Source organism: Macrobrachium nipponense, chromosome 4 (assembly GCF_015104395.2).
Source record: "Macrobrachium nipponense isolate FS-2020 chromosome 4, ASM1510439v2, whole genome shotgun sequence".
NCBI lineage: Eukaryota > Metazoa > Arthropoda > Malacostraca > Decapoda > Palaemonidae > Macrobrachium > Macrobrachium nipponense.
Window position 1 is genome coordinate 124,914,475 of NC_061100.1, and position 15,424 is coordinate 124,929,898.

At 35.2% G+C, this 15,424-nt stretch overlaps 1 protein-coding gene and 1 long non-coding RNA gene across 22 annotated transcripts in view; one reads left to right on the forward strand and one right to left on the reverse strand.

Moving 5' to 3' along the window:
- The window catches only part of LOC135211127 (neuroglian-like), a 318,561-nt gene that overhangs the window by 124,240 nt on the left and 178,897 nt on the right, over positions 1-15,424 (reverse strand). For 18 of the 20 annotated variants that reach the window (XM_064244261.1, XM_064244257.1, XM_064244256.1 and 15 more), the window contains 2 exons: positions 7,130-7,248; positions 6,507-6,527 (listed from right to left, as the gene is read on the reverse strand). In XM_064244261.1, coding sequence (XP_064100331.1) covers positions 6,507-6,527; positions 7,130-7,248 — 140 coding nt within the window. The remainder of the gene's footprint in view (positions 1-6,506; positions 6,528-7,129; positions 7,249-15,424) is intronic. The other 2 variants (XM_064244248.1, XM_064244253.1) reach the window with 1 other exon arrangement.
- Positions 1-15,424, forward strand: part of LOC135211130 (uncharacterized) — a 269,153-nt gene that overhangs the window by 33,481 nt on the left and 220,248 nt on the right. The gene's annotated exons all lie outside the window — the stretch shown is intronic.

A 15,424-nucleotide genomic window follows, 5' to 3' on the forward strand; every position in this document is an offset into this window, starting at 1 on the left:
AGAATTCATAGTGAAAGAAGTTCACAATAACGCCCACCAGCCAATTCCATTTGGTGCGTCCTCTAAGCTAGAGACCAGAAGAATTCATGGTGAAAGAACGGTTTAATCTTCAGCTGATACTGCATTTGGAAGGGTTGATTACTTTGACCTTATCGTCCAATAGGAAAATTGCTGACATGGGGGGTAGGACGCCAAATAAGAGGAAGAGACAAAAAAACGCTATAAGGAAAAATGAGCATCGCAATATTTTGAAAGACGTTAAAGCAAACAGGAGCGTAATTTTTCCTCATAAGATTAGATATTAGCCTTGGAACTTTCCTAAAAAAAAAGAGTTAACGATTTCAGAATTAATGCTTCGATTCCTCCTGTTATTAGACTCTCTGATAGTTTTCTAATATCAATTTAATTGTTTTTACCAAGTTCTCAGTGTTGTTAGCCTCATGCCTTTATCCACCCTGACTGAGAATCAATACAAGTAACAGGCCACCAAGTACTTAAGTCATTACTGAGGGAATCCTATGACTTAAATCTTAAATCTTACTCGTACCTTTTCTCTATTACACAAAAAAAGTATGTGCCTCCTTATATTGTAAAATACATGGAAACATTGACGTATACTAATGCAGAAGCAAAGATATTCTCGGATTTCTGTCATCTGCACACGAGGAAATACGAAATATTTCCCATCTACGCTGATGAAAGGCATCGTAGTGATTTAACGGTTGTTGATTCCACCGTTGACAAATGCGTATTTCCGTTTGGATGGTTAGTATCTTTATCTCTACCCATTTGGTATCTATGGCCAGTGCATGATATGGATTTCTTTATTAATCTGTGTTCTCTTTATCACTTATGGATACTCTATCCGATGAAGGCTTACTGAGAGAGTTAATGTCGTGTTTGGCTTGATCCTTGTGAACGTGATCACATTTTCATCAATAATAGTTGTATACAAATTGGAGTCACAATTCGATAAACTTCTACATATAGTTCAAACAAAGCTAAGACGAATTGCAACGAAACATTCGGTTACAAACAGATGATTCATAATCCTCTCAGTGAAGAATGGTCTCGCATATATACGTCATTCTGGGAATAAACACAATTCCTGGATCTATGCAGATTACATGTTTCCCTCTTTTTGTATTAGTTGCAGTCCCAGATTGTGTATGCAAAATAGTCAGTTTATCAACCTTTCTTCCGCTACAAAGAAATAAAGAAAGCCGCCTCACTGGAGGCGATCGATTTGATATGGTAGTTAGAGATAAATTAGAAGAGCTTAGAGTCCGATTTCAAAAGTCTAGTTTTATTTGATTAGTTTTTCGGTTTCTTTAGTGTTTGTATGCCATCTCTCCTTTGGCACGTTTGTGTTCTGTCAGGATTATAAGTCTCTTTCTTATGTACTGACACTAATTGTGAGATTTATAAGCGAACGGCTAAATAAAAAAATCGTATTCAAATTATTACCGCCGTAAAAAAAATATACATACTTAGACTGCCTCAATTACTTACTATCAGAAGTCTTTTTCAATTAAGTTAAAACTAGGACTCTCATCCAGACAATTGTGTAAAACTAAGAAAGCTATGAAATATAGCACCTGCTCCAATATTCTATCCTGCATGCATAATTACGCAACCCATTTTTGATCGTTTGCCAAAAAAGGAGTGGAAAAGATTATTATGAAAATGGAAATGCTTTTGTCTCTCATCACTTGAAATTGGACTAAAGCCAAAGCTATATGATTGAAATATTACATTTGCAATAGCAAATTGTATAAACAATTGTCTGAACATTTTTGAAAAACCGAGGAAAATTAATTATGACATCATAGTGGGGTACTGACACTTTCCTAATGATGTGACAACATTAAAAACAAAGAAAATCGCTGTCCCTTATTCCCAGTAGAGATAAAAAAAAAAAAAAAAAAAAAAAAAAAGCCTCCGCGCGATGGTGGGGAATTTTATCAGGCGAAGCAGATGCATCCAAAAATAACCGGCATCACGACTATGTTGCAGACTGTCATTGAGAGCACATACTTACAGAAGGGAAAATGCATAATTTTATTCATTTTCTTTTCGGAGGTATCTTTGTCCATCCTATATCCACTGCAGCATTAATTTTAGACCTCTTAATTGAGTCAAATATTTGCTCTCGGTGGCGGAGATAGTTCACGATTGAAGGGAAGGGCAGCCGTAGCCCCTACAGTAGAATTTCTCGTTCATCTTTCTGCCTTTCTGCTAAATTCTCTGATTTTTAATCGAACATCTGTTACGTACTTATTCACACATTTCCCTCCGTTTTTAGTTATGTTTGTACTTCTCCTTTCCTTACTCTTTGTTGTGTTAGTGTAGTTAATGATGTTCTTAGAGCTAGACAGGAACAGGCAGAGAAAGAAGTGAAAGGTAGTCAAAGACTAGAGAGGCCAGGTAGAAACTTTGAATAAAACAGATGCTGTAATTTCGAAGGATTCCTTGATTTTTCGGCTCTGTTTTGCTCACACTACAGCTTTTGTGTCTTCTTTTTACACCACATTCTTCCTCTTCCTTGTCTCAAATGTAACCAATACTGCACGTCAAGATTCTAATATCCTGAATTACATTCAGTATTATTGTTAGTATTTTCTTGTCTATCTACTCTTTCATATTTTATGAAAAATAACTTTCCTTTACTCTGAAGTAACCTGTGGTACATCATTGCAGAATTCTAGTATTATAGGATTTTAAAATAATAACAAATTGTAAAAGTTGCCATTATTGTTTTATCTTGCCAGAACCTTTGGCGTACTTACAATTTTTAACTCACATACTCGAGTTATTTTGTTTATGTGTAATGTGTAATATATATATATATATATATATATATATATATATATATATATATATATATATATATATATTAACTGGCTTTTGTTAAACTCAGTGCCTCGGAAACATTTTTACCTATTACTCTAAATCCATCTTTAAATTGACAACATATATCAGTTCATAGAGGTATTACCTGTTACCCTAATTTCCCAAGGGTAAGTAGCAGCCAGCGTTCGTACGATCAGCTTCTCCTCAACGTATCATGGGTCATCTTTCTTTTGCAGTGAAAGTATCCTTAAAAACCTTACTTTTTTTTTTTCTTTACCCTTTTTGTGCTATATCGAACATTGTTTGATTTGCAAACGTTAATACCAATCTTTTCCCGGTTGTGATCAAGATATGGGTATAAATTTTGTTGTTCTTGTGAAAGGACATTGCATTATTTCAAATTGGTCAGTGAGCTGTAGTAGTAGTAGTAATAATGATCCATTGGCTTTGTAAAGGCGTCCCTATAGGTAACAATTCTAATGACTACTAGCTTATCGCATCATCAGCTCACGTCCTGGTAACTAAGCAACACTACTAAAGTCACCGTTGACTTGAATGAATTTCATGATTGCTTAACAATATCACCTGATCTCTAGCAAGTGCTCTGGCATTCTCATGTCACGAAAGCCTTTCCCGACAATGAAGCTGAAGATTGCGTCACTTACCATCGAAGGAGTTTATAGGCATGCACAGAGGGGTTTTAAAATGTTTGCAGGCTTTAAAAAGTTGCATATCAACACTTCACAGCAATGGCTATATCCCGTGAAAATCTTGTTGGCAAAATGCATTTTGAGAAGAGAATATTTTCACCCTGTTACCTCTATTTAGACAGAGATTCCTCTTCATGTGTGAAGAAGGGCGGAGTCTAACGAGACGAACGTTAAGGGTTAGAACGGATCAGCTCGATGACCGCCTCTGCTAAATGGAAGCAACAGCGAGAAAATATTACCATGCCAGATAAACAGATGCTGAAGCTAAAGAACATTCGGAACTGTTTAATTTTTGCAAGACAGAGAAAGTAAGATGAGGGCTGGCTTTTAAGGCGAAACAAAAAAAAAGTTAAAAAAGACATGGAAAAGAGATAGATCTAGTAGAGTGAGAGAAAGCAAAGCGCTGGGAAGAATTGCCGTCTCGTCGGGTGAGATGTGAAAGCTTTTGAACAACGTCAACTTCCGTGAAAAGAACCGTACATAGAAACGGATATAGCTGGAGCAGAACGCAGGCAAAATAAAAGTAAAAAAAATGAAAAAAAAAACAAGCCTTTGAGATTTAAGCCGCATTTCTACATCTCAAAGTCAAAAGCACTTTTTACTGAGCTTAATATTTAAACACCTACACGGCCATCTTCAACATCCTCATCATCATCATCATCATCGTCATCATCATAGCAATTATTTCCATTATGATAGATGGCATCATACCTTGTCCAATATGGCAGATTTCTTTAAAAGTTAAATTAGAGTAATTTAGATATTCTTAAAATCACCATCATCATTCCCTTGCAAATTAATTTTAGCATGCATTTATTGTAGTTACAAATGATTTATAACATTCATTATTGTAATGCTCGATATATCGTGAGTTCTATGTACATCACTTTTTTTCTACTTTTACTCTCCTGAATGAGAATGAGGGATGAGAAAGGGCAGACGGATGGTCGAAAATCCGATATCTGAAGAAGCCTTATCTACATTATACGTATATATATAGATATTATATAATATATACATTATATATTATATATTATATATATTATATATATATGTATACATATATACATATATGTGCGTGTGTGTATATTTATGACTATATATAAAGGAAACACACACTTGATGTTGCCATCAAAATTTCTTTGGATAATGTAACAGCAAATTTCAGTTTTACAATTAGGATTTTCACCAAGGTTGTATATCAATTCTCGGAACAGCAGGAATAGTACCTCATTTCGTATGATCGCGTTGAAATGAATGTATAATCAGCTTACGTTTCCAGTTTCACAAGGAATTCATTAAAACTGCGATCAGAATTCCAGCGTATGGACATAAGCTCTCCAGCTCTCTTCGGTCCTCGGGGTTTCGATTAATTGTGAATTCATATTTACGAAATGAAATTAATTCATAATGTTATCCCGTTTTCCCTACAGATCATTAATGGGAGACGTAGGGTTCCATAAAGATAGAAATTCAGCTTTATGAAGTATTTATTAGTAAAACTCCCTCGCTTTTTATATTTCATTGTCATAAATATTAAAATTAATGTTTACGAAATGTTACGATTTTAGAATATGCCAATTTTAAAGGTATCCATGGGTTCGCATGTAATCTCACATTGATTAAAAGGGGCGTTATAAAGTTTATGAAATGATCTCAAATTATTATAAATATAAAAATAAAAGCCACAAAGCAATTTGAGTAGACTCCTATATCGTTATCACTAACAGCCTAAATGTGTCTGATAATTTTTCAGTCTACGTATCACACCGGAAGGGTATATAGAAATGAGATGAATGTTAGACGAAATGGAAAATATAATTTCTGGACTTCAATGAACCGTAGCCAAACAATACAATTCATTCTTTTTTTCTCTACTCATCTTTTACAATATAAACGTACTCAAGGAATAGTAAGATTTGGCAAGTTTCTTTTTAGATTGCTGCACTTTCAGGTTGGTATTTTTATATAAAAAGCAATGGTTTGTCAGGCTTATCTGCAAGTTCTCGAGTTGGTATTTTGAGATTAAAATAATGTAGTTTCACAACATGATGATATTGCGGGTGGGGCATTCGAACCACAAACGTTAACAGAGTTACAGAAATGAGCATTTGAGTCAAATCCCTTTAAATTACTCGACTTCTGGATGCTGCATAATACCGATGGAGACGATACTTGTAGGTCAGAGGAAGCAAATATTATTCACCTCTAATCCAAGGTTACCACCACATCAAGATCTGCCCTTTCAAAATGACAGATTCTACAGGTTTCTTATTAAACATTTTCGTTATCTTTCGTAGTTGATCTCTCACCTACATCAAATGCTCTTTAAATATTTAGTGAAATATTTCGCATATCTTAGGTCTCTCAGTGTGTGTTATTATGCAAACGTTCATTTGTTCTTGAAATATAAGTTTCGTAAAACGAACATCCATCCAATGAATAACGGAAGTATCCTGAACGAAATATTTTGAAAGCGATATTAAGGAGAACTGAATGATCCGCTTAATCAAATGATTAGTAAAAGAGAAAGAAAACTGTTCCAATTAAGCAACCATGAAGTTTAGAAATTAAAATATTCTACTTAATCAAGCCACCAGAAAAAAATTAAAATATTCACCTGATCATACCATTAGTAAAAGCAACAAGCAAATAGCCCGCTTTAATCAAAATATTACTTTAAAAATATGAATATTCCGCGTGATCGAATCATTACCAAAAGAAATATTAAAATATTTGGTTTGATTTAGGCTTCTTCATATATCTCCTTCATTCGTTCCGGTTCCCTAATTTGTTCGTTTTTCTATGTTCCTTTTCTCTCTTCCTCTTCCTCTCCCTCTCCCTCATTCAGGGTAAAACTGGGTAAGGGTAAGGTTATAGAGGGAGATCCTTCTCGATGTCTACCACACTCCCTCTTTCTTTCCTTCCTTCTGATTCTATTACCTTCTATTTCCATTGGAGTAACTGGGAATGAGAAAACAGGGAAAAAGAAAAAGGTAAGTTAATATTAGCGAGGAGGGAGGAAAATCCCTCAACTTATTCCTAAAAAAATAAAAATAAATTATTAAAAACTATTGAATAACCGACACTCACAGGTGTTGGAAAAAGTTATCATATCTATCATCTATATCTACTGAGTTATTTTTTTATTTCCGTTGGATTCAAATGTTAATGAAGCTATGGATGAATAACCTTAAGAAAAATATCAAAAATCTTTCTCAAAAACTAGTCTTGGTAAGTAAGGAATATAAGTTTATCATTAATGTTAAGAACTAGTATTTTTTTCTCTTGTTTTTTTTTCTTTTAATGATGTTAGAACACATTTCCCCCTTCTATCTTAACCGGAGAGGGTTCACTTAGGCCGTCTTATCTCGAATACTATAATTCAAACATTGTAATAGCAGCAATACTTATGTATAAACTATGAAAGAAAATCCGTTTCATAAAAACGTATTTGGTCTTTCTACTGCACTCTGGCTGCGTCGCGTATACGCTGCGCCCAAGCATAAGTTAAGAAGGAAAAAGAAAGCAAGTACAATACTTCCTTTCCCCAGTCCCGTGCTTACCTGCTGCCCAGCAGATGGGCAACAACGAGCACAGAACGAATAGCACCGTCGGCGATATCCATGGCGGTTGCGGTCTCCGCCTGGCCTGGCCCATCGTCTTCACAGAGTCGCTCTTTCTCCTGCAAATCATAATAATAATAACTTGAGACTTTGTTAAATGACAGGGACAACAAACAACAGTAATTGTAGTTTTATAATATTTAGAGTAATTTTGTTATAATGATTATATTAACATAATTACAACTTCTAGCAGCAGCGAACGTATTGTGAGTAATGATGATGATGAAGAGAATGAGTAATACAGACACAATCCTGCTATCTAAAATGCCATAGATAACCCAATAGATATTAATTTATCTTTTATTTGCGTAACTTCCACCGCCTCCACTACCGGGGCACGAGAACATTAAACTAAGGGTATTCCGGATCCGAATCAGCTTCTCTCACCACTGGCTTACCAAGTGACAGTACGCAACGTCCTTCAGGGTCTGGGTCATATCCCCCGGTAAGGGAGTGACCAGCTTCTCCCGCTATCGATAATTATCAAGTAATGTGATTAATCAATGCTAGCAAGAAGAGCTATGTGGAAGTGTTGAGGTATCAAAAACTCTCTCTCTCTCTCTCTCTCTCTCTCTTTCTCTCTCGCTCTCCATACCTTGCTCGGAACAGAGAATATTGCCGAAAATAGCCGTTGATTTCCTGCATCCCAGATAACGCAATTAACATTCAGAGGAGAGGCATCAAAGGTAATATAAACCCCTCTGTTTTATATTTTAATCAAATGGTGGAAGCCTGCGCTGATCAAGTTAATTTCTGATACATTAGAATTCTTAATATGCTGTTGGTAACTCCGTGTGGATTGTGGATTTTGTAGAATTCTTGTGGTAAAAATATCTTTATGGAGATTTTATGTAGACTTCAGTCATTACAGAATGTTCTTTGTACATATCTGGAATTAGCATCTCATTCTGGATTTCGCAGATTATCAGTGTTGTGGACTTGAGCTATTATAGAATGATCGTTGAAGGTTTCATTGATTATATGTCTTGTGAATTTCAGAATTATGGGTTTCTCGTGGACTAACAGATATTTCAAGATACTCTTTGCAGATTTCATAGGTTGTAAATCTCACTGTGTATTTTACACGACGTTTTTTGGGGTATTTCACTTATCATAGAATGATAAGATTGTAGATCTTACTAACGATTTTATAGATTTTAAATTTTATATGGACTTTCATGATTATAGAAAGAACTCACAGATTTTAGAGATGATCAGTAACATTGTGGTGTTCTCATTATCAGTTTCTTATGGATTTCGATTATTATAGAAGGTCGTTTTAGGTTTCAGGAATTTTAGTTCTCGCTGGGGATTGCAGAGGTTGCAAATGGATGTGGACTTTGTGATTATAGAATGTTGTTTGTAGATCTTAGAGATTATAGACCTCATATTTTTCAGAGGCTGTGGATTTTTTTTTGTAGATGTTCTTCATAGATTTCAATAATTTTAGATCCCCTTATGAATGTCAGTTATTATAGATGTTTTTGTGGTATTTAGAGACTGTAGTTTGCTCATTGCATACTTTTGGCCAACATACATCTCTACATGTGGATTTCTTCGGGGATCATGGATAACTTTTTGTAGATTTGATGAATGCCACAGTGTTTCTTCAACAGTCTCAACTTTCTCAAAAGATAATTAGGAAGACTTCTTGAAGCTACAGTTTACGACAGGGACTTCAGCAGGATTTGTGATATAATAAAACAAAATTGATAATATAGAAAGATTTTGAGAGCACGTTCAGCTCCCATTAAGAATTTAATAACCGTATAAACAACATTAAAATGATAGCAGAAAGAATTTATCCTTTATTCAGTTTTATGTATTATATTGGTCAAGGTGATAAGGGGAGCTAGACATTTTATCCGGGCCTTTCAACATGGTTTTGATATATTTCCTTCACCTACTTTAGAATTTCACTCTCATAATAATTATCGAGTTGCCAGCTACTTTATCCCTAGATGACTTGCCCAGAGCCGGAAAAGCACTTCGATGTTATGAAATCTAAGGGCAAACTTATTACAGAAGATATCATAGTAGCAATAAAGAAAAAGGGCATTCCATTCTCGAAAATAATGATTTCTTCTTTCGGGGCACCTCCTGAAAGCGCTCTCTATTTTCCATACATGAAATTATTATTATTATTATTATTATTATTATTATTATTATTATTATTATTATTATTAGGTGCAAATATGAATGTGTTTAATAAATGTTCCTCTGTATAATGGTAAAGGTGTTGGAAAAGATTCTGAGAATTATAGGAGTATAACATTATTAATCATACTCTTAGATGAAAATTATACTGATTCTGAAATCACACAACTAGTTAAAGCCATTAGTTCCTTATTATGGTTTCATTGTTAAAAAACTTATCTCTATTCCATCATCGACTTATTTTTCTTCGCTTTCCTTTCTGCGCTATCTGTCGCCAATCCCCATCACGTCCGCACTTCATCCACCTAAAAGAACGATGTTGCCTTTAAGATTTCCCGCATGACGTGGTTCGCTCAACATCATAACGAAGAAAGGAGGGGCGAGATTATGAACAAGACCTTAATGGGCTTCTGAGACCCGAACCGGTCTTCTTCGACTTAAGAAGTATTAGTTTGTTTTTCTGTACTAATTTTTTTCTTTCTTTCAAGTGGTTTCTTCGCCTTTCTCTCATTTTAACGAGTTTTTTACCGAGCCATCGTGTGGTTTTTGTTAGCTCTTTAACAGGATTGTTCACTATTCATTTCTCTTCAAGAGCAATCTAATATCATTATTGTGCCACAATTTTTCTAAAGGCATTACACTGTTCATATCAACAGTCTAGCTACATACGCAAATTATACAAAAGTAAAAGTCATGTGAAGTTTTACAAAAGGAATAATTACATCATGTCAAACGGAGTTCTTGCCTCCATCAACTTATAAACTGAGGTCTTAGGTAAGCGGGAGACTACCAAAGGTCCTCTGAGTACTGCAATCTAGAGGGACTGTTATTCCAAGAAAGAGAGAGGGACAATTCTTAGATCCTTTACTAAATAGTAGTGCTTAACAGCTGTAAAATTTAAATCTCGGTTCAGATTTCTTCTTCTTGTGCGTGTGTGTGTGCGTGTGTGTGTGTGTGTGTGAGAGAGAGAGAGAGAGAGAGAGAGAGAGAGAGAGAGAGAGAGCTCTTATAATATTTGCTAGAATAAATTATGTAACCTGCGTAGGCTGCCATTCGTTTTACACCTCTTGCTTTCTTGATTTTTTTTCTTGTTAAAGAAGCCAAACAAAGAAGCCATAACTGACGTGTCTTAACGCCGTTAATCCAGATCTCCATAGTCTTTTCAGTCTTCTATTTCTTCATGGCGACAGCTTTTCGTGTAACAGGAAATCTTCAAGAACTTTTATGGATTCATTTTCTTCTATGTACTTATTACGATAAATAAGGCTGTGCACATAGACACACACACGAACACACACACACACACACACACACACACACATATATATATATATATATATATATATATATATATATATATATATATATATATATATATATACATATATATAAGGACGAAAGGTATGGAGCTAGGAATGTCAGCATTAGCAGAAAGAGTACCAATTTTCTAAGGGGAAACGAGGGCACACATACATACACAAAAGCGGGCACGCACACACACATATATATATGTGTGTGTCTGTGTACACACGCATATACATATATATACGCGTGCGTGTGTACGAGCGCGCGTGTGTGCATGTGTGTGCGCCCGCATATCCCCTTAGAAAATTGGTACGCTTTCTGCTAAGGCTGACTTTGCTAGCGCCATACCTATCGTCCTTACATAGTTATGACTTTTTCATGGTTAAGAGGGCTATAGTTTACAAACCTATGATAAAATTGACTTGAAATGAAGTACAATTGACCGAACCACACTCAGTCAAGTGTTTTAACCCAAATTATCTCGCGACAAATTCAAGTCGTCCTATCGAGAAACTGAAGCCATGACCGTGGGTAGCTGCAAGTTCTCGAACTTTTAACCCTCGTGAATTGGCAGAAGCGTTTTTTCTCATGTTTGTTTCAGATTCAGGAGAAATTGTCTTACTACAGGAAAGCTGATTGTAACCGATAAAAGATTCCATTTTTTGCTTATATATTTTTATAGCGAGAGTGAGCACTTAAAACTGCATACTTTACATTTCCTTGGCATTTGTATGAAATATATAGTACACATGGACGATCATGTATAACAGGCCTTTTCTCTGATATGGGATTGATAGTCTTCGGTGTTCAATAAGTAGTTTGGGATGAGGATGCTAACCCAGTGCGTTTTTCCACCATGGCTACGGCCCACCGCATTAGTTCAACTGTCAGGTATTTAATTCACCGTTTGGACCAACAGAGGTAAAATGAATAACTGAGGTAACAAATCTAAGTTCCTTCGATCCACTTCCCACTGTGTTGTCCATTATACTCTCGGGATAAAGGAGGATGATGCCCCTTAACCAAGACGATTCACACACACACACACACACACACACACACACACACATATATAGATATATAATTATGATATATATATATATATATAAAATGTGTATGTATATGGACATCTACATGTATATCATTAAGCTGTTTCCACCACGGTGGTGTTTCCTTAGCAAAGAATAATCGACGGTCAGTGTCATATTCGTACTTGTAAAGTAGAGTCGTGATTCAAACTAAACACCCGACGTACAGAAAATTTCCACAATATTAACCGTTTCATATACGTACTCAGAGGGTTCACCGACAGCGTATCTAACGCTATTACGTAAAATACGCCTTTCTCTCTCTCTCTCTCTCTCTCTCTCTCTCTCTCTCTCTCTCCATCATGTATCTAGCATCCAAAAGCGCTATTCCATCCTCTCGCCTGTGCTTGCCATATAAAAACTTGCAAGCTGTAAAAGCAAAATTTCAACTTCATCGTCGGCTTCATGAGAAGAATAATTCTTGAGCATTTAAAAATACACTAAGTTACTTGCTGTGCCGGAAGCCCTTCGGAATGTACTGTGAAGCTAATCCTACAAAGCATCTACATTTGTTGGGTCTATTTCGTGTTTGTTTTCTGTGCTGTTTGTTTGTTCAATAGCAGTCATAGCGACGAAGTTCAATAAAGCCTGGAAGGTACTCCGCTGTGCATAGCCATGTAACTTAAATAATTCTTATGCTTTGACGTCAGTTTAACAAATAAACATGTAATGCAGAATACAATACACACACACACACACACACACACACACACACACACATACACACACACACACACATATATATATATATATATATATATATATATATATATATATATATATGTGTGTGTGTGTTTGTGTTTGTGGATGTTTGTGTACGTGTACTTATGTAAGCCTCTTTGCTTTAGTCTAACAGATTTCCATGAATTTAAAAGGTACAAATAAAACAAAATCAACAGACAAAACATGTATTTCGGTCAACACTGCTTCAAACCTAATCACTAGTAAATGCTTGTGATCATCAGGGGACCACTGGAAATCCGACAACATGGACGATTTAATTATAAGACTTCTTTCCCAGCAAGTGTTTCAACGAATATTGCTCCCAGAGCGATCATCCTGGGTGTGAACTAAATAGGATCAAAATCAGAACGGCGTCTTGACCTATCCCATCACAAGACTTAATCACCTTCTCTGATCCTGCCAGTAAATACTTAGGTTACCACATTCTTCCCACATTCACCAGTGATCAGGAATGAAGTCGGGTCAACAGCAACGTATTGCTTCATTTTTAGTTTTGTTTACATGGCCCTTTGAATTTCATAGAAACATACATGCATACATTCATTCATACATACATACAATATATATATATATTATATATATTATACATACATATATATATATATATATATATATATATATATATATATATAGATATATATATATATTATATATAGTTATTATATATATATATATACAATATATATATATATATATATAGAGTACATGTTATAATCACTCTTAGACATGAGACACTATATGAAGTATAGAAAGACTACAACTCTCTAACTATCATTATTGCATAGTAGATTTTTAATCACAGCGAACTCAAACTCTTCCAGTGAGAAGTGCTTAAAGATTTAATTCTCTCTCTCTCTCTCTCTCTCTCTCTCTCTCTCTCTCTCTCTCTCTCTCTCTCTCTCTCTCTCTCTCTCTCATAAAGAAATAAACAAAAACACACACGCATAAGTTGAAGTCACTTAGATAATATACATGTTAGTCACGATTCCATTTGTCGAAAGTATTTCTACACAGTGGTGTTGATGCCTTGTCTTTCCCGATATTTTGTCTTATCTCTTGCTACGAAGTAGGTTAAAGAACATTTTCCTCTAGTTGCGTCACTCCATATGAACTAAAACCTTACATAGTCGTAAAAAAATAGATTGATTTCTTTCCTCAATAAATAAATATTAATGTGGCCAGTCTGATTTTTATACAAAGTGGAGACAAAAACCTAAGGAAATTATTGTCCCTCGTCTAGACTAATTATTCACTTTTACAATTACAGCTTAGATAAGATAATCACAAAGATTAAATGGTTTCCGAATCCGCCGTTAGAGACTATTTTTTCATTTTAATTCCCATGTTTGGGGGAGACGTTCCCAATTTACATATGACCGTCTTCGAACCCGCTTCATTTGCATTGGCGCCTTGCAAGAAACTCGGCAATTACTCTCTTGGAACACCGCCGCCGCAGTAAGCCTTTTAATCCCACAACTTCTATGCTGCACCATAGCTGTACCGTGCTCGTGTTGGTCTCATTTTGTTCCTCGAGGTGACGATATCAGAGACCGAGCTGTTTTCAACGGATAACGCCAGAGTTGTCATGTTGCTGCTGGTTTACAATGCAAATATAACTTCTGTTGACTACGAACAGAGTTATGACGGCAGAACAATGATAAACAGGCTTGGCTATTCTAATCAAAAAGTACAGAGATAAGTTTAGAATCATTCTGTTGATCAGATGCTTTTCTTAACAATGCAATTAGGCTGACATTAACAACGGCAGTTCAGACTTTAATTTGTATCTCATTTTTTTATGACTTGAATTTTATCGATTTCATTTTTTAATAATCCATCTTAAGACTGAAATTACCCATACATGCACGCACATATATACATATGCGCAAACACGGATACACCCATACACACATGCACACACATATATAAACATAGGTGTGTGTGAGTGTGTGCTTTTGTAAGTGGGTGAGTGTTTGTTTCAGATCTGTTTCTGTAGCATCTTTTTGCATAATTGAAGTCAGACATTTCAATAACAGATGGATATAACTAACATTTTCCATTGCTGCTGTTTGCGTGATTCTAAAATAAGAACTTAATGAGTTATTTTTCTGCAGTAACAACAGAAGTGTCCCAACATAGACGAAAGTATATTGCATCATTTGCCTATCTTCCACAAAATAAAATACTTGACATTCTCTTAAGCAGTCAATATTAAACTATCGACTTGATTACCTTGCCTGATTTCTCCCGTAATTACTGTATATTCTTTAATTTACTCTTAATGTCTGTACACGAAAAATCGAACGATAGAGGGTTGTTAGCGATGCTGTTGGTATTCCTGACTCGTGTCCTTACCAGCGGAATGTAAAAGTTGGCAGGCCTTATTTTCATTGTTAATTGTTAGAACAAGGATCCTAAAGCTGACGAACCGACTCTTGAATCTGCAGAGGAAACGAAGCTCAAAATAGGCTGTTAATGAGGAACGTGATAAATTCATAGAAGAAAGATATATTGATTCAGCACATGATATTCATATTTAGTACTTTACACCCGAAGAAAATTTGATAATAGTAAGTAAAAAAAAAAATTAAGAATTACATACAGAGTGATATGCTGGCACAAAAAAATGCCAACACTTTTAGAAGGGAGGCATCTAAGGAATTCAAAATTTCCTTCTACGCACACGAAGCCCTTCTGAGAGGATTAACATTAATCATATATTACACCTTATTAAGTGTGATATTTAACAAACAAACTGAACGGCTCTTCGTGCCTGTGCAAATAAATGTTTGTAAGTAATTTCTGGTGAATTTAATGAACTATCATGTATATATAACTGAACATCATGTATATATAACTGATTATATCAATATCTTACCACATATGGAATTTGTTAATTTTCCTAATGAATTTTTACATATTTTGCTTTTTAGCTGTATTA